Genomic DNA, 20,476 nt, shown 5'->3' with positions numbered 1-20,476 from the left:
TCGTGTGGCCACTTTATACTTTTATCACAAGGGTCCCAATTTGGGTCATGCAAAAACTAGTAACTTGAAGGTGGTTCAATCACTCTTCACTCATTCGTTTCAAGAAATCTTATACTTTAGCGTCTCTCTTCGATTTGAAAGGAGGGATTGCAATTAGCTCATCTCAGGTAGAAGAATTAAGATTTTTCCTTTTGAGATACTTATGTTTCTCAGCCTACATAACATCAAACTTGAACAGTTGTCTAGACACACCACATGGCATGTGAACATTCCACAACACAGCCTAAAGTACCATAACAGCTAGTGCGCCATGCTCTGATAACTAATGAATCAAACACTTCCTAGGATAAGGAGTGATCTATCCCAGCAAACTTCCTTACACCAGCCAATTCTCACATGCATCAATGCTTACCACTCTGCCAGTTGCCTCTGACAGAGTGGCTGGCACAGAGAATTGATATCAACTGCACTTAGGTCATCCTGTATACCAGCCTCTGTTAGATTTCGTGGCACTCATAACTATGACAATGCCTGTGACACTTCTAATTTTAGAGGAAGTTCTTCCTCTAAAATTAATTAACTACTTCTCATGGCAGTTGGACCAACTGCTATGAGAATTAGAATTTCTGCTCTAGATCTCAACATCATCTTTTTCCTAGAATTGGTTAAGTCCATCCTTCCTCAGTGCTGCTATCATGTACACAGACATTTCTTCTACCATGTACTGAAAACCCTACATTGAGCATTCTTGATTTCTGCATCTTATCTATTCAAGAGCAGTCTTTGTCTTAAGTTTCACCCTTGAAGTGCAGTAAAAATTGTACTTCCAGTTCACAGAATAGCACTCCAATATATAAAACAACTACTAGCCAATAATAATTACCCCAAGGTAATTATTATTGGCTAGTAGTTTAATTCTTTAAACAAGTTATGAAAAAGACCATAGCTCGATCTAGGACTCCTACATCTTAACAGCTAAATACAGCATGAAAATCAGTTTTTAAAGAACACAAAAAACATTTGATCAGCATCCCACCCAATTCCCTGGGTAAATGAGGGAATTGGAGTTGGGAAAGGCTGATCAAATGTGTACTTCATCAACATTTCAAGCAGTATGTTGTGGTGATGGGGGGGGGAGGAACACTCCAGTACAACAAGGTATAAGTAATATTCAAATTTAGCATACAATGGATACGGTTCTCCTAGGAACATTTGACCCATGGGATTTCTTGGTATATATCCTTTGTTTAAATCTCCACAAAGAGAGTCTTTAGGAGAAATATTTTCCTCATCAAATTCTCCTGCACAAGGAACCTCTGTCTTCACATATGGTGGCTTTCGAACTCTAGGTGGTTTCTGGTAGGATTTGAGAGATTCTTGAAATGCATGATAGCCCTCAGGAAAGTGAGATGTTTCAGGAATACAAGCCACAATGCAAAAGCAAGAACATGGTACCACAAGAATTAATGACAGAAACTACAAAAAAAAATTTTTTAAAAAATAGTATAAATTATAAATAGTATATTATAAATGATAAAATTTCAGTTTTTATAATAATTCTACAATGTATGGAGGTCATTTCAGAAGTTTCCTGTATGTCATCAGTACACAATACAATGAAGAAATCATTGCAGAATCTGTATACTATAACCTGTGTTTTATTTAGTTTTCACTGTAATCACCAAGGCACTCCAAATGTGATGCACACAATCAATAGCAGTGCTGTAACTGTGTGCATATCCCAACCAAGGCCATAGAAATTGTTGATCATTCCAGTGGTGATGTGCAGCTGCACTGTATGGAATATAAAAGATGCCATGTTTCAGCAATTCAGGTTGCCTCTGACACAGAGTGCAGGTCATATCTTTTCATTTAACAAACTTGCATAATGGGCTCACATCTGGTGAGTATGGGCTTGGCACACCCAGGGTCCTGAGCTGGATATCACCATTCTTCTTTTTCTTGGCAATTCCCTTCTACTTTTGATTCTCTCTCTCTCTCTCTCTCTCTCTCTCTCTCGAATTTTTGACTGGTGCAGCATAAGCCTCTGGCTTCCTTGCACCATATAGCTAATAATAATATGAAACATTAATGATTATAGCAGATGGGTTAAAAAATTATTCCAAGTCACTAGTGGGTAAAGAATGTGATGAGCATCATTTTCAGAGCACTTTGACCTGCATCACCCAAAGTTATTAGCATTCCTCCACCAGACAATCCTCCATCACTCTACCGGCATGGAAGTTCTTCCTAACAGCTTATGAAACTTATTTGCAAATTTTTATTCTTTTCCTGCACCATTTATGTAATGGTGCAGGGAAATAGCTAGCTGCTGCTGCTACACAGGAAACTTCTAAAATACTCCTTATTTCACACTGAATTTAAAGAATGTGTGAATTTCTTACTTTTTTATATTTAATATTCAGTAATACTCATATTTAATGTACTATTTGAGGGTAAGACCTATTTCCGTATACTGATTGTCTATTTAAAAAACTTGAAGGAAATACACATAGCACAGAAGTCACTAGAAAGTTATTAACATTTTAATAATATTCTAGAATTATCAGTTGCATAATGTTCTAGAATGTTAGACAAGCTCTTAAACACTACAGGTTGGGATGCCCTATTGATGTCTGACACATTTAGCAGGCTGATGACAAGGAAAATCCTGCTTACTTGGCACTCTCTACTGACATGAACCTTGTAAAAGGGCCTGAAGAAGTTTGCAAGCATTAGCTTGCAAACTTCTTCAGGCCCTTTTACAAGTAGTTTTCTGATGCTGTCTCTGAATAACTATGTACCTGAGAGTCTTTAGATAATAATAATAAGGTTGCATTTCAGAGTCCAAAGACAAACTAATGAAGTTTATGACCTTTGACATCTTCAGCTTGAGGATGATGGTGTAATGGGGAAACTTTACACCACACTCAAGACAAATTCCTTGTCTTGTGCACAAGTTTCACTCATACAACTGGATGTATTCCTGTGTCATATGAATTTCAGTTTGTTTACTGTTTCTTTATGACAATGGAAACTAAACACATTAGATACAGCATTTCAACTAGTTTCTGAAAGTTATAAAAGGGAAGGACAAAAATCCTTTGTGGAAGTAAAAACTCCTCTGTATTAAGTGGTTTAATTTTGCAATAAATTTTACAGTAAATTAATGTTATCATTAAAAGGCATTTCAGCACATGTATACCTTCTTCTGATATGAAGAAATTGCTACACTAATTTTCACAGGTTACAAGAAACGCCACAAGCTTTCCCCCCTCCCCAAGGTAATCCTCTTCTCCAGCACTTGGTGCTCCCAAGGTTATTTCCCTAGACCCAACTGGCATTTCAACATAGGGGTTTCCCCCTCCCAGGTGCCTGCCAACTAGCATTCTACCTCTGCAATTCCCCTAACATTTTAACACCAACCACCACTGCCTACCTCACTTCACCAACCCCAGGTCTGCTAAGATTTCTACATTTTAAGTAGAAACAACTTACACACAGCAATTGTCCTACTGATCAATTCATGAACAGCCAACACAAAAAAACTAAGAGTTACCCAATAAGAGAAGTCAGCACCACACTACCACCAATGTCACTCTATGATAGGTTTATTTTCACATTTGCTTAACTGCAAGTTACAGTGTAAAAATTTTTTTTGTCACAAATGTACTGAAACATAAAATTTCTTTTATGTGTGAATAAGTATTGCTTTGTAAAGTTTATTACAAAATTAAAAAGCTTTTTTTATTGCTATAATCTTATACCTGCATTCAGTATGCCCTTTTTAAACTACATTAAAAATACCTCACACAGCATTATTTCAATTTTTCAATCTGATTCCATATTAATAAATAAAAGCAAGGCCAGCCTTCTCATTAGCTTTAAGTTAAAACTGCTTTATTGTATTATTTTTAGGTTTCCATTTATTTAATCTGTTTTATTGTTAAAATATTTTCTGTTAACAATGTTAGGGGAATCTTAGAGGTAGAATTCTAGTGAGTGAGGAATTCAACCAAAGTCACTGATTATTATTGCTTCCAATCATTAATGTCCAAAAAATTAAAGACCCAGTAAAACAAGTAACTTAAATGTTAATAAATGATCCTACTGAGTGAACAAATAATTATTGGAAAAAAGCAAGTTTGTGGTATATGTGTAAGTTGGTCTAGGTATTAGGTAAATAACTAATATACTACTGACTCTTTTTACCCACCAAGTAAAAAGCACAATTGAATGAAAATTATTGACTATTTGTTGTTTCTGTAACAGTCTAATCAATTTCAGAAATCAGATTCATTTAAGCAGCATTTCTTGTGCTTTCTATTCATTCTGCATTTGCTAGCTTTTTATTACTTGAAGATTAACAAAATTTTCCAGTATTATTGTGGTAGTGCCATGACCCATACATATAGCAACCATCACTGAATTATACCAATGCATCGTAAATAATCAAACTAATAGATCAAACTTGATCTGCAAAAAGATCTACACCTCCTGAAAATTTCATGATTCATTTTGCAAATACATGTGATCTTAGTTCTAGTCTCAGTGATATCCATATCCTCAATTTTAATCTCTTCTAGCCATTCCCGCTAGTGATGAATTTTACTCATTCTGTGAAATTTGTGTTTCCTTTACTGCTGTCCTAAGTGCACACCACTCTTAAATTTTTGACTTTGTTTCTTTTTTTTTTTTTTTTTTTTTTTTTTTTAACTATTTACTCGACTCAATTTTTAACAGGTAAGGGTAGGAAATTTGTTTCTTGTCCACCGGTACAATAGAAGCTCTCTTATCCAACGTTGTCAGAACTGGTAGTTAGTCATTTAATTAAGAGTTGGTTAAAGCAGGGAATAATAAAAAAAAATAATAATAATAATATATATATATACACACACATGCACACACACTAAAGAATTATTTTTACTTTAAACACATTTTAAATTAATTTAAAAATGTAATTATTTTACATAAAATCATTATTTTTCCCTGATCAAGTGTAAATGATCTTGCAGCATTTTTTTTTTTTTTGTTCCAACAAATCATCCCTGATTTGCTGGAGCACATTGTTGAATCCATATATCCTTTTCAGGTAAAGTTTATCTTCTTCAGTTTCGTTATAAAGTACAAATTCATGGTTTTTTTTTTTTTTTTTGTTAGTGCATTGGCTTCTGTGGCCATAATGCACCTCCCAAAGTTTTTGCATTTTACTCTGATCCAAGCCCGAGGCGGGATTTGAACCCACAACCTTCGGGTTGCCAGGCAGGCACTTTATCCACCTGGCTAGCCCAGTCACCAAATTCATGGTAGAAAGACCATTCTTTAAATAATGCATATTGATTTTTTTCTGAATGGTGGTAAGCTAGTACAGATGAACAATTTCTATTTTTAAAAGACAGAATTAGTTGATTTAGCATCAGCAAAAAAGGGAAATTTGAGTTTCAATTGCATTTATGCAAGTTTTTTTTTTTTTTCATTATTTCTGTAGGTAACATTGTATAATTTAGACCTGTTTCATTCATGTTGTAGAGTTGTTCTCCAATCAGTTTTTCTCGGTTGATGCAAATTTTTAAGTAGCAGTTGGTATATAATTTCTTCCTATTAATACTGAATAGATAAATATAATTAAATTTTTTTGGCATCCAAGCCCGAGGGGCTTACATCTGGTGAGTATATGGGCCTGGCACACCCAGGATCTGGTCGGTCGGTCGCTCTCTCTCTCACATTATAATAATAATTATTATTATTTTGTTGAAAAATACTCAATTGTTCTGTTATTTAAGATATGCCATCAAACTTTTTTTTTTTTTTTTTTTTTTTGTAAACCCCAAACACGAGGGGTAATAGAACCTATAGTACTTAGGTACTTAGTACCGTTCTTGGGTTGGAGGTTGAGAAGACAAAAGAACATATTTGTTGACATTGGACTTGAACTTCTGTAGACTGTAATTTTCAGGAAATACGTATGAAGGAAGGTTGTTCCAGTAAACGGCAGTTGAATGAATAAACGAGGAAGATGAAAAGTTGGTTCTGTGAGTTTGAAGTTGGACAGTAAATGAATGTTGCCTGGTGGCAGCACATGTTCGGACTGTTTTGAAAGAGAGAGCGGGAATTATAGAAGCCAATTCAGAAGAATAGTGCCCATGGAAATATCTGTAGAAGAGACATGCAGCAAAAACAGTACGTCTATGAGACAGTGAGTGAAGAGATTCTGTTAGAGAGATGAATCATAAATTAACCAAATTGCCCTCTTCTGAATGGAATCAAGAAGCCTAAGAAGGGTTTTGGGAACACCACCTCAGATGTGGGAACAATATTCCATGGCAGGGCGGATTTGCGATTTATACAGAGTGAACAAATGTTTGGAAGAAAAGTAACACCGAGAGCAAAAGAGAAAACCAAGTTTTTTTTTTGTTTGTTTGTTTTTTAGATGCAGAAGAAGCAATATTTGTAATGTTCTTGTGCCAAGAGAAATTAGAAGTCAGGATAATCCCCAAAAGAGATATATCATTTTGTCTAGAAATCGGAGTGTCACTACAGATAAGCATGGTAGCAGAAGAATCCTTTTTGCGAGATATAAGACAAGACTGAGTTTTAGAAGGGTTGAAATCAACTAAGTTGTCTTTGCCCCACTGGAGAATTACCTGGAGATCAGCATTTAAGGAATTGGTAGCAGATATTCGAGAAGTTGAAGCTGATTGAGCAGAGCAAGGTTTCTCAAAAGAAAGTGGAATGCGATGTGCTATCATCGGCAAAACTATGGATAGGATTTCCAGTCAATAGAAGAAGGTTATTAATGTACAAGAGGAAAAAAGTGATAGAAAGAACTGAACCCTGGGGGACACCAGCATTAGTGAAGAATTTAGAAGACAGAGCCATATACCATCACCCTTAGTGAACTATCAGAGAGAAAACTGAAGAACCTGTAAGGACCCGTCCTTACAACGATTATTAATAATGGTTTTACCGATATTGGAAATGTTAAGTACTTTAAAAAACAGTCGGTCTTTAGAAATATATCAGGTCAAAACTAAATAATAGATTTGAATATGGTAGTTCAAGCAATTCCCAGCTTTGTGTTTTTTTCGCCCATTACCTTTAAGTATGATGAGGATTAACGTAGAAACGGGGCAGGGGGAGCATTTCGAACACTCGAAACAATAGGAGCTCCATTCTGGAGCAGTTCGTAGTTGGGGTACACAGAGCGAAGGCAGCAACCCCACCCTTAAACAATAGACCGAAACGAACCCACTTGAGAAAGGGCCAGTACTCAATAGAGAAGGCACTTGAGTAATGGAGTGCGCTCTCAAAAATTTTATGGGGCGATTAATAGTAGGTGAAGCGCGACGAATAAAGGGTCTAGATGTGAGGTCACAAAGAAGATCTAGAAACTTCTAGACTTCCAGAACTTCCGGCCATTCTTCTAGAAAGTTCCAGAAATTGCTGGAAACCGGAAGTTCTCTCTAAAAGGATGGAGAGACATGCCCACGGTAGAATAAAGAGACAAATGGAAATACAGGGGAAGATGATGTGCAGGTTAGCAATTGGTCAGTGAGAAAAGGGGGGGGGAGAATTTTGAAGAGCAGAGAGAGAAGTTTTTTGGGGCATTCTGAGCTGAGTCATTGTCAAGTTTGGGTGGTGGTTGCAGTTCTGGGGAGGTGGTAGTTGTAGTGGGAAAATTTTGTTGTGAGAACTTTGTGGAATTCTAGAGTTGGGGAGAATGTACCCTTGGAGAAGAATGGAAGTATTGCAGTAGTCATTGAATACAGAACGGTCAGAGAAGCTAATGCAGTTTATGGAGAAAGAAAGGAGAAACGCCTAAGGAGAGTTCTAGAGGCAAATTACTCAACTGAGCAGTGGTGAGCGACCGGCCGACCCTGAAGGTATCTCAGTGCAAAAGCAGTGCACGGATGCAGCGCAGCCCGATGATGCGGGATAGAATCCTTTATTAAATTCAGCAGGGCATTACCCATGGAAGAATAAACCTCAGATAGATTGCTGTATTCCACGGATGAACAACCATTCGCCTTCCAGACTACGCCTCATATGCAGATGGTTATGGCAGCTCAGAGCAGAGAGAGAGGACCGAGCAGGGTGTAAGCTGCTGCAACAGGATCTAGAAAAGTTGAGTGGATGGGCTGAGAGGTGGTAAATGAAGTTTAACATTGACAAATGTAAAGTACTACATATGGGAAGCAGTAACCCCAGAGTAACGTATCAACTCTGTGGCATTACACTGACAGTGGTAGAGAATGAAAAGGGCCTGGGGGTAGTTGTGCAGGCAGATATGAAGTTTTTTGAGCAGTGCATATGGTCTGCAGGAGTAGCTCATGGTGTCTTGTCAATGATATACAGGATTTTTCTAACAGGGATAAGGAGGTGATTATCCCCTTGTATAAGGCAATGGTCAGGCCTTGAGTACTGTATACATGTCTGGGGGCTTCATTTTATGAAGGATGTAGAGCTGCGAGAACAAGTACAGAGAAGGGCAACAAGATTAGTAAATGGAACAAAGAGTTGCTCTTATGAAGAAAGGCTTATGTTTTGCAAATTACAGCATCTGAAGACTAGGCACCTATGAGGTGGTGTGATTGAGGTGTTTAACGCCTTGAATGGTTCGAGCACGCTCAATGCTGATGGGATTCTTCCTCTTGCTCTGAATAATCGTGAGAGGGCATAAATTCAAATTGAGGAAAGACAGTTGTTAGGTACATGTGCAGAAGTTTGCCTTTAGCCAGAGGGGTGGTTGATTGCTGGCACAACCTTCCATCTGTCGTTGTAGGAGTTGATAGCTTAAATAGATTCAAGAAAGAACTAGACAAACATTTGGAGCGAGGGGATGGGTGAAATAAGGTTTTTCTTTTTGTTTGATGCTATATAGGCTTGCTTTCTTGCATCATGTGCCCTTGCTAATGCTACAAGATAAATTTGAACATGAGGAGCTCATTCAAATCATAAAAATTGAATGAGTTTACTCATTGACATGAAAAAAATCTGAAATTGCTTCCCTTGAAACAATGGAACGTTTAGAATTAGAGAAAATTGTCAGAAAGAGAGAAAATAATTGGCTTTTTCAAATAAAAACGCTTTTTCCCTTGTACCCAAGGGATGTGTTTGCCAGCTTTTAATTAAATTTGCTTGCACATCACAACATTTTTATACATCTTAGACATCCAAGGGCATCAGGCTATTACAAGTTTACAGTGTATTACTTTCACGAAACAGTAAAAAGCTGAAATTTTTAATAAATTTTCCCTCTGTGACTAAATTTTGTATCGTTGAAGTTTATGTATCTCTCACTATTACAAAACAACGTAACAGCTGAAAAGTGGTGAATAGTACAGTTTATTTTATTTATTATTATTTTTTTTTTTTTTTTTTTGTTTATTCAGGTTTGAGACCTCCAAGTCGCAGTCCCCCCCCCCCCGTTCCCTCGAGGATTATGGTGTTACAACTCTTTTGGTTATGGTATTTCTTCCCAAAATAGTAAAAAGCTGAAATTTTTATTAAATTTTCCATTAACCATCAACATTTTGTATGGTAAAAAACAGTTTAAGTGATTAAAAAAATATTGTAGATAAACACTCGACAGTACGCAATAATTCATCTAAGCATTATTAAACACAAGATAGTGTGCACATAGCAACACATGACCCACATTGTGACATGCATCAGAATTATATGGTCACCATCTGTGATTACAGAAAAAACATCAGAAATTAATAATAAAAGCTGAACGAACACCTGTGCTCTTAGCATGTCAAGCCCATTTTGTTGCGATTTTTGAAATGTAGCTTTCAAATCTTTTAATGTTCAAAACCACTAAACAATTTGAAACTATCTTATTTTTATGGTTTTTACTATAAAACAGATGGAAATATACAGATTTCATGAATATACGTGAAAAAACTTACGCAGTTTTTCTTGAAATGAAAATAACCGATATCTACAGAAATAGGAATAAAAGCCGTATTTTACTAATATTACAAACCACTCTTATACACACGCCCCAACGTTCACACAACCATTTTTAATATTACTGTTTATACATGGTGATTGCTCCCGTTATTTTCAAAATATTGTGAACTGATGAACATCATGGTGAGATCCAATCTTTTTTACATTTCGAGGGTACAGCTTTAAAACGGTATTAGCAGGCCAGCCGCTAGATAATACACCGGACGGAACCTATTGGTAACTCTTTGGGAGACTTCCGGAGCAGAAAAAACATCTTGCAACCTCTACTCTGCCAGATAGTGACTAGAGGAAGTCCGATTCCGTATGATTCCTTTCGCCTCAAAGGTGGTACTTGTGCATATGTTCAATCTGATATTCCCTGACAGAGACTTGGTAATTTGGAATCTTCTCTTTTCGATCTTCTATATCTTAAAATCTCTCTATCTCATTGTTTGGGTTTTTTTTTTTTTTTATTTTTTTTAGGAGCCTTAGCAACTAAGGTCATATTGCTCCGGGGATATGCGATGGTCATTCCCTGACCTTTCCGCATCCTCCGTATTTGTCTACCACATTGTGTCAAATTAATCTGTTGTCTTTACGTTCTCCCAACTCACTAATCACTTGGATCTCTTTGACTTCCTCTCTTGGCAACTCGACTTTCTCCAGTCCAATTTTCCTAACAGTGAGGTAATTTTCCTTGGTGATTTTAACGTTCACGACTCCAGCTGGCTTCCGTTTTATAGTCACACCGACCCAGCTGGTCGAGATGCTGAGGCTTTTGCAATTAATAATGACCTTGCACAGATTGTTCATTTACCTACAAGAATACCGGACAATCGTAACCATACAACCAACAAGCTTGATCTTTTTCTCACAAACAACCCTTCTAAGTACACGGTTGAAGTGAGAGGTCTTTTAGGCACCTCAGATCACAACTTGGTGATTGTCTCTTCTCTAACGGGGCCTTTATCTCATGGCTATTCTCAACCTCGTATTGTTTGGCATTACAAGAATGCAAAATGGGATGACCTGCGAGATTTCTTTTCTTCTTTTCCTTGGTTGGATTACTGTTTCAAAACTTCTGATGTCAACGTTTGCTCAGATTGTGTCAGTGAAATTATTCTTGCAGGAATGGAATCATTTATCCCACACTCCACTTTAGAATATCGTCCTTTATTTAAACCCTGGTTTTCCAATAAATGTGCTAAGGCTGTCCAAGAGAAGAATGTTGCATATCGTAATTGGCTTGTTTCTAATTTTTCAGTGTCATTTTCTGCCTACACCAAAGCTCGCAAAAGTTGTAAAGCAGTTATTAATTAGTTCAAACTCTAGTTTGGAGACTAAGAGTAGAAAACTTGCTTCTTGCCCTAATGATAGCCGAGCATTCTAGTCTCTTGCCAGAGCTATTGGCCGCAACGTTTGCCCATCTCTGCTCCAACCTCTGTCAAAACCAGATGGTTCTGTTGTCGCTTCGGCCAAGGATAAAGCTGACCTGCTAGTATCCCATTTTTCTTCCAACTCACGTATTAATGATCTTGCAAAACACCTCGCAGCATTTCCAACACGCTCCATTCAATGCCTCCTGTGATCTTCCGTCAAAAGGATGTCAGAAGTATTTTGACGAACCTTGATGTTAAGAAAGCTCCAGGTTCTGATGGTATTTCTCCAATTGTTCTCAAAACCTGTGCTCCTGAACTTACTCCTGTTCTTTGCCGCCTCTTTTCACTTTTATTCCAAAGGTGTTTTTCCTTCTGCTTAGAAATTTGCTCATATCCAGCCAGTTCCTAAAAAGGGTGACAAATCCCCCCCAATTATCGTCCCATTTCAATTACTTCTACTCTTTCTAAAGTAATGGAGAAATCAATTAACCGCCAACTCAAACTACATAGAAACCTCCCGTCTGATCAATGATCGCCAGTATGGATTCCGTCAGAGCAGGAGCAGATTAAGGTCGGTTGAGGCCCCGGGTGCAAAAGAAAATATTGGGTCCCTTAAAAAAAAGAGAGACAGGGAAAATAAAACTACATGTTAACCATTTTTTTAAATAAATAAAAAATATTATGTAGTATTAATGTTTTATTTCCAATAAAATTTGAATATAATATATGTATAATATAATTAATAATAGCATAATAATAATCACAAAGTTTTGAACTAATAGTTAAACGTATTAGTTGAACTAATATGTTCAACTAATTTGTTGGGGTTTTTGCGTAGGCCCTTCAGAAGTCGAGGCCTAGGGCCCACGCCCGGTGCGCTCCCCGTTAAATTCGCCTCTGCGTCAGAGTCGATCCACTGGTGATATTCTGGCTTCCATTACCCATTTATGGACTAATTCAATGGAAAGGTTCGGTGAAACACAAGCAGTTGTTCTTGACATCTCAAAGGCTTTCGATCGTGTTTGGCATAAAGGTCTTCTAAACAAGCTTCCATCTTATGGTTTGCCAACTGGGTTTTGTAATTGGTTATCCAGTTTTCTCTCTGATGGCTCACTGAGGGTGATGGTAGATCGCTCTGTCTTCTAACTTCTCCACTAATGCCGGTGTCCCCCCAAGGTTTAGCTCTTTCCCCCACTATTTTCCTCTGTATATTAATGACCTTCTTCCATTGGCTGGAAATCCTATCCATAGTTTTGCCGATGATGGCACATTGCATTCCACTTTCCAATTTTAAGAAACCTTGTTCTGCTCAATCAGCTTCAACTTCTCGAAAATCTGCTACCATTTCCTTAAATGCCGATCTCCAGGTAATTCTCCAGTGAGGCAAAGACAACTTAGTTGATTTCAATCCTTCTAAAACTCAGTCTTGTCATATATCTCACAAAAAGGATTCTTTTGTTTCTATGCTTGGTGACACTCTGATTTCTAAGCAAAATGACATCTCTTTTGGGGATTACCCTGACTTCTAATCTCTCTTGGCACAAGCACATTACAAATATTGCTTCCTCTGCATCTAAAAAACTTGGTTTTCTCTTTTGCTCTCGGCGTTACTTTTCTTCCAAACAGCTGTTTACTACAAATCGCAAATCCGCCCTACCATATAATATTGTTACCACAAATGGGGTGGTTCCCCCAAACCCTCTCTCAGGCTTCTTGATTCCGTTCAGAAGAGGGCAGTTAGGTTAATTAATGATTCATCTCTAACAGAGTCTCTCCACTCGCTGTCTCATAGACGTACTGTTTCTGCTGCATTTCTATAATTCCCGCTCTCTCTTTCAAAACAGTCCGAACACATGCCGCCACCAGCCAACATCCATTTACTGTCCAACTTGAAACTCACAGAACCAACTTTTCATCTTCCTCGTTTATTCATTCAACTGCTGTTTTCTGGAACAACCTTCCTTCTTACGTATGTTCTGAAAATTACAGTCTACAGAAGTTCAAGTCTAATGTCAACAAATAGCTTCTTTCGTCTTCTCAACTTCCAACCCAACCATGGTACTAAGTATTATAGGTTCCAGTACCTCTCGTGTTTGGGATTTACATAAAATAAAAATAAAAAAAAAAATTTAGGAGGGAAAGATGCCCAGCCATACAGCACCCGGAGAAAACAAAGATTTCAGATGAAGGACGAATTACAGTGGACAGGCTGGAAGAGAAGATGATTGTGATTGATTAATAAGAAGGAGAGAGAATGGAATCAGAAAGCAGGAGCACGAGGAGAAAGGTATGTAGTCGGAAAAAAAAAAAAAAAAAAATTTTGGTTTGTGAATGTCTGAAAAATAGTGTTGTAACGTCATGTCCCAAAGAATGGTCAAGTAGAAATTCGTGTGTTTCATGTAACGGTGGGAGGATTGTAGATAGTCGCTAAAAATGAGAAGTGTGTCTGATGAATGCTTAAGAAGTTATATTAAGCGAATAAATGGATGCAGACCATCGCCCATCGATTTCTCGAAAGGAGAATTTCGGAAAGAAATGCCTGAAAAATCTGTAAGCCAGGTACAAAGAAGACGGCCGCGTAAAAAGATCAGAAGTGGAAGATCAATCTACTGGTGGCTTCCAAATAAAGAAAGGGCAAGAAAAGTAAGTCCCCAACAATTATATAGGTTAATTATTAGAATCCGCTCAGGACTGATAATTGTTACTTTGTCGACGGATAGCTTGTGATAGGCCTACAACACTAATAAACAGCAAGAAACTGGTTTGGTGGGAAAAGAGAGAGAGAAAATACTATCTATCTCTGATATAATGTCATTGTGTAGAATATATGTTATATGCTCAGGATTATGTTATATAAGTGCTCTAGGGCGAATATATGTATCCCAAAGTTGTATATGTTTGTGAAAAAAAAAAAAAAAAAAAAGGGGGGGGTAGATATTTTATAAATAATTGAGTATTGGCTAGAGGAGTAGTATTTTGTAAGGGTAAAAGGATTGTTTTCAGAGAGTTGTATACTCTGAGATTGTTAGCGGAAAGGTGTTGCGTGTACAAAAGGATTTGAAAGAAAATTTTAGATTAATTGGAAAAAATCTATGATGAATATGTATAAAGGAGGTAGAAGGAAAGTTTTTATTGTTCGTGTAGTTAACTTTAATTAAAAGTAGGGTTTTACAATTTGCAGAAAGAAGTGGTGATTATAACTTTTAATTAAATGGTATAATTAAAGATATGTATGAATAAAATGTAAAAAGGAGGTAGAAAGGAGTTTTATTGATCCTGAAGTTAATCTTAATTAAGAGTAGGTTATACGATTTGCAGAAGGAATTCGAGATAATATTTCTTAGCATTAAATGAGATAATACAGTACTGTAAATTTCGATATGGAAATAAACCCTTGTTATGTTTAGATATTTAAATAAGTGCTTCATTATTCTAAGAGAAATATACACTCCCCTCAAGAAAAACTTGCACTAAGTCCAAACCTGAATGAGGAGAATAAATATATCATCAGTGCCCTGAATATTCTGTGGCAGAAAGAATAAATATAGCAGTCAGGTAGCTTGTGAGCTTTGGAAGGGTGAGGAAACAGTTGTACTTGAATTTTTAAAAAAATAATTAGATAGTATGAATCAGAGCTGTAATACTCAATATGTTCTACGTTGATAATAATATTAGTAAATTAATAAGAGGAGTTTACCTCAATATAGTACGTGGAACACTTCCGTATGATACCCTCCAGAAATTAAAACGAAAAAATCGACAACTTACCGGTACATTAAAGTAAAATATAAATAATTAAAGTAAATTATAAATAATTAAATAATCAATTTAACACAATTAAATCAATTCAAAACAATTAAAATTCAAATTAACGCAATTAAAAGAATCTAACGAAAATATTCAAAACGATTTTCCTTCCTGAAGCTGACAATGCTTTTCGACCGACTGTCGTGATCACAGGAATGAAAATTACCGAATCAGGCTAAACCTGCAACTTAAATAGTGATTATGTGTCTTCGCGCATGCGCGTAAAGGTCCACGCATCGGAGATCAAATATGGCCGCCGAACATTAACAGAATTCTCGTGTAATTTAATTTCAACGGTTTCTGCAATTAATAGTCGCGTATAATTACGTTGAACGTTAAGTATTTTGGCCTCGTTAAATAAAAAAGTATGTTTTTCGTTAATGGCATGAAAGGCTAATTCTGACGCTGCTGAACGAGAAGCACGAACTGAGGCTTCGTGTTGATTTACACGGATATTAAGAGAAAACCGCGTCGAACCCTGATAAGACGAGTCGCAATCACCGCAAGAAATGTTGTATACTAGATCATTAATTTGTGTTGCGAACGCCGAAAGAACCGAGCGATTGTTCAGTATAGTGTGTAACTTCCGTATAGGCCTAGCTATAATTTTAAATTCGGTATCTTTAAAGAATCTGTTAAGCTGTTTGTGCCACTGTTCAACATATGGGACAGAAATAAAGTATTTTTTGATATTACTATTGTTGATTGGTGCAGTATTTTGTATCCTATCCTTAGCTTGTACCCTAATTCGATTTATTGTGTTAATGGGATAACCCCTGTTCAAGAATCTGCTAGTTAATATTTGTATTTCTGAGTCTAAAGCAGAATCCGTCGTTGAATATTTATAGGCATTTAGAAATTGATTAAAGATAATCGATCTTTTGTAGGTGAACGGGTGGTAGCTATTATAATGTAGAAGCATACCGGTGTTTGTGGGTTTTCGATAGATGCTAAATTGTATTTTGTTCGAGTCCCGGGTAAGCGTGAAATTTAGAAAGTTTAATGACTTAGTATCCGTATCTTCCCTTTCCAATGTAAATTTGAGTCTAGAATGAATATTATTAAACGAATGTAAAATATCTTGGATAGTACTACTATCGGTAATAACTAGAACATCGTCTAAATACCTCCCATAGTATGTGATACGGGGACGAAAAGGTGTCAAATGTATCTGCTCAATCGTTGAGAGATAGATCTCTGACATTAAGCCACTCAGGCTCAAACCCATTGGTAATCCAAAAATTTGTTTGTACACCTTGTCTCGAAAGGTGATGTAGTTAGCCTCAACTAATAGTTTAATTAAGTGAAAAATCTCCTTTATAGGCAGCTTCGTATAATTAATCGGTGTCGAGTTTTTATTTAACATATCCCAAATAATATCTAATGTGTATTCAACGTTTACATTCGTATATAATGATTTAACATCTAATGAGAATAAATTGTCATTGTCGCCGAGTCTACAGTCTTTAAGATTATTAAATAATGTATCGTAATTCTTAATCCCAAATTGTATAACCTGTCTAAAAGGTTTTATAATGTTATATACATGTGTGGCTAAGGCTGAAAATGCCGAGTTCCTGTAGGAAACAATAGGTCGAATCGGAAATCCAGGCTTGTGTAATTTTACCTGACCAAAAAAAAAAAGTGCAGGAATATTGTATGTTCTGGACTTCAATTCCTTCAACTGAACCATAGTAATGTAGTCGTTTTTTCGATATGTGGTTAACGTTTTATTGTATTGATTTACCAAATTGGTAAACAGTGTCGGGTCCACTTCACAATAAGTGGAGCTATCAGATACAACTGAATCTAACTTATTAATATAATCATGTTTATCTAGTATTACCACTGTATCTCCTTTATCTGCCCTCTGTATAATAATGTCCTTATTTTCTCGAAGTTCTCGTAAAGCTGAACTGTCATGTGTATTCAATTTAGGAAGTCGCGTTTCTTTTATGTTATTCACTACTTGGTTAACTTGCTGAATAAATACATCTTTTTGTGGAACACTACGAAGTCCAAATTCAATATCAATTATGCTTTGTTTTTTTGGCAGCTTTCGAGGTGGTAAATTATAATTTAATCCTTTGGATAAAAGTGAAATCTGGTCCTGCGATAGTGTACACGAGGAAAGATTTGTAACCTGTTGATATGTCGGTTCGTTGGATACTGGGTGAGGGGGTGTTCGTGAACTAGCCGACATATTCTGTGGTAGTGCGTTATGTGTCTGTGGGGGGGGATGTCACCCAACTCGTGTGAACTTGGTCGCAAGCTCGCGACAATGTGTTAGAATTCGCATGAACGTGTCTTGAACTATTCGATAATGTTTGCAACTTATTAACGTGTCTGTTTTTTATTTCTGAGGCTTGTGCTTCCCGTCGCAAATCTATGGAGGTCTTCAATACAGACCAATCGTTCGGATGTAGATAATTTAATTTATCGCGAAGCTTCCTAACCTGGGAAAGGTATTTTTGTTTATCCGAATATCGAGATTTTAAGGCAAGCTTAACAATATTATGTGATGTCGCCAGTGATAGTTGTTTTATGCCTGAAGTTTGCCAGGGTGAATTTAAATCAAAAAATTTCAGGCATAAAACAACTATCACTGGCGACATCACGTGCAGAAACCCTGCACGTGATGTCGATTTACCCTGCAGAAACCCACGTTCTCTTATCTCCAGTGTGAAGACCCCTGTCACACCTCTCTTACGCAGAAATGTAATATACCGCATCACCTGCAGAGATTGTGACAACTGCTACATCGGTGAGACATCAAGACCTTCAAGATCACTTTACGGACCATGAGAGAGCAATCCGCCTTGCTGAGAGGAAGCAGTCCGAATTCGAGGAGCATTTTTGGGCCACCCACCACGATCTCAATCCCAAACGTGACTGCGAAATAGTAGACCACTCACGACACTTTCGCCACCGCCTATGGCTAGAGTCACTTGCCATATTGAACAATCCGAAGGCCATAAACCCTGCAAAGGCATGAGATTGCACCCCATCCTAGAGACAACCATAGGTGGAGTAAAACAGCGCATGTCCGTGCGACAACAATAGGAAACCTGCTTGAATGAATAACGCGCCTCACTGCACGCACGGCTATAACCGTTGTATTCAAAATTTAGTCAAATTAGTTGATAAAGAGACGCAACTGTCTCGAAAGCTTCTGTTGTATTTTATTGTGTTATCTGTTAAATACGTTTTACTGGTTTATATCATTGTATTCTTTTTAATGATTAATACTGTTTTTTTATTTAATTTTTAAAATTACTTCACTTTAACAAAAAGGAAAATTCATTTGAGAATTACTAAAATAATGTATGACATAGATCTGTACTGTAGCTAGAGCTTTTGCCGCCCGGGGCGGTCTCTGAGTTTGCCGCCCCTCTCAATACACACCAAAAATACTACAAAAAGTCAAAACAACGTATAGGGAAATAAATTAAGCTGACTGTGCGGTGCCGCTGCTGAGACGCAGCCGCCGCGGTATAAGCAATAACCCAATAAAACAATCGCCGTGCCATGCGTTTTATTTTTAAGACTTTGAATTATAGTATGAGAGGGAAATGTAACAGTTTTGTTATACATGTATTTATATTTTTTTATTTCAGTTGTAAGTATAGTTGTTAAAAACTAATTATTAATTAAGCAATAAAAATTACTAAGTTAACATAAATAAAAGAATCGTCGAAAAATAAAATTGTCTCACGTGAAAAATGTCGCCCGGGGCGGATCGCCACCTCCGTCCCCTCCTAGCTACGCCACTGGCATAGATAAATTAATACGTTAAACATGTAATTTAAAACAACAAAGAGAAAAAAGAATTCTCATTTATCTCTTATTAGAATTAATTTTAACACATCTGTTAGATTCCAATAAGAATAATTAAAAATACGTAAAATCAATAAATTAAGTTTTTTCCTTCCTTATCGGGACAAATAATGGTATTATCGGGCAGTGGGACGTGAAGTTCTAAATTGGGACAATCCCGGCCATATCGGGACGGTTGGCCGCCCTACCAATAACATTTTCATTATTATAAGAAACAGATTAATACATTTTTATCTATTTTTTAAATATTTATTTTAAATTTATCTTTTATTATTTGGTTCATCCTACTGAATACAAAATTCGCTGAAAATCACTTATGTCAACAGTTTTGCGAAGTTGGCAATAGACGAATGAAGCGAGTGAGGGGGCTAATATTAGACTGTCCCATTTCCCTTTTAGGTTTTACTGTATATGTAATTGCATAATTCAGGGCCGTTCCAGGGTATATTCGTTTGGTGCGAACTGATTTTTTGTTGCCCCCTTTTAATAAAGAGAAAAGGTGTAATTTTAGAACTTAATTTCATTTATAATTCACATTTATGTGGATAACATTTGAGTTTTATGTTTTAAATTGTAGCTTATAGAAATTTTTGTTGAAAATAAAATGAACCATAAATTAAAATATCCTCTTTTTGTATTAGTAAAAAAATATTATTAAACAGTTACAATATTATAAAATGTAATACATATTTATACATAAAAATAAAATAATAATCGCCGTGCCGCCTTTTAGATTTTGCTCGCCTGATGCAGTGCACCACTTTCACTACAGAGTTGGCACGGCCTTGGCATATTGTTTAATTCTAACCCTTGACAGGTGTTAAATATGCAAATGATGCAACTACTTTTAGTTCCCCTTTTTTTTTTTAGGTTAACTACCGTGGCCATACCATACCGCCACGGTATGGTATGGTAAGATCCCTGATATTTAACCAATGTTTCTTAAGTTGGTAAATAAAGTTTTCTGTTTTGTTTTTTGTTTTTTTTAATTTCGATATTTTTTAATTTCGATATTCATTTTATACTAGATCATAGCGCTTTGCTTTTGATTATATGTATTATTTCAGCCGTTAATAAAACAGTTGGCAACCTTCACAAAGATTCAAAATTTCTTACCTTTCTCATGACTTCTCTTGACTATTTTAAAGATCCGTATCACCTCCGAAAGCTGTGTTCAATAACAACAGTACTGAACAGTCTACAAACATGCCACTTAAAAGTTGAAGTAAATTTTTGTTTGTATCTGCACATTGTTAACCTCATGCGCCATCTGGTGGCATGTAATTTATAGGTCGATGACCCATGTAGCATCTGCCTGCTTGCCACTTCCACTAGGAAAATTGTTTACAACAGTTTGTTGGCGAGTTGCTGAAGGTGGTCTGACGGGATGTCCTCGTATATTCCTTTCTACCCCAGAAGGCGAGAACTCCCTCCAAAAGATATCCCTTCAGGAAATTGCCCTTTTGGTACATAACATTTGCACTATTCGCTAACCT

At 36.6% G+C, this 20,476-nt stretch overlaps 1 protein-coding gene across 2 annotated transcripts in view; it reads right to left on the bottom strand.

Annotated features, from left to right (window-relative positions):
* spz6 (Spaetzle domain-containing protein 6) overlaps positions 1-20,186 on the bottom strand; it is a 141,401-nt gene extending 121,215 nt beyond the window's left edge. Inside the window, exons 1-2 of one of the 2 annotated variants that reach the window (XM_090372869.1) lie at positions 20,097-20,186; positions 1,187-1,476 (exon numbers count right to left, since the gene is read on the bottom strand). In XM_090372869.1, coding sequence (XP_090228995.1) covers positions 1,187-1,476; positions 20,097-20,105 — 299 coding nt within the window. In that variant the 5' untranslated portion in view covers positions 20,106-20,186. Of the gene's footprint in view, positions 1-1,186; positions 1,477-10,049; positions 10,234-20,096 lie in introns of those variants that run through there. The other variant, XM_090372868.1, reaches the window with a different exon arrangement.
* Positions 20,187-20,476: the final 290 nt, after the last annotated feature.

The sequence above is a fragment of the Mastigoproctus giganteus genome, chromosome 4 (assembly GCF_048544385.1).
Source record: "Mastigoproctus giganteus isolate SK-2022 chromosome 4, ASM4854438v1, whole genome shotgun sequence".
Classification (NCBI taxonomy): domain Eukaryota; kingdom Metazoa; phylum Arthropoda; class Arachnida; order Uropygi; family Thelyphonidae; genus Mastigoproctus; species Mastigoproctus giganteus.
The sequence above is the reverse complement of the archived record's forward strand: the minus strand, read 5'-3'. Positions and strand labels throughout refer to the sequence as shown.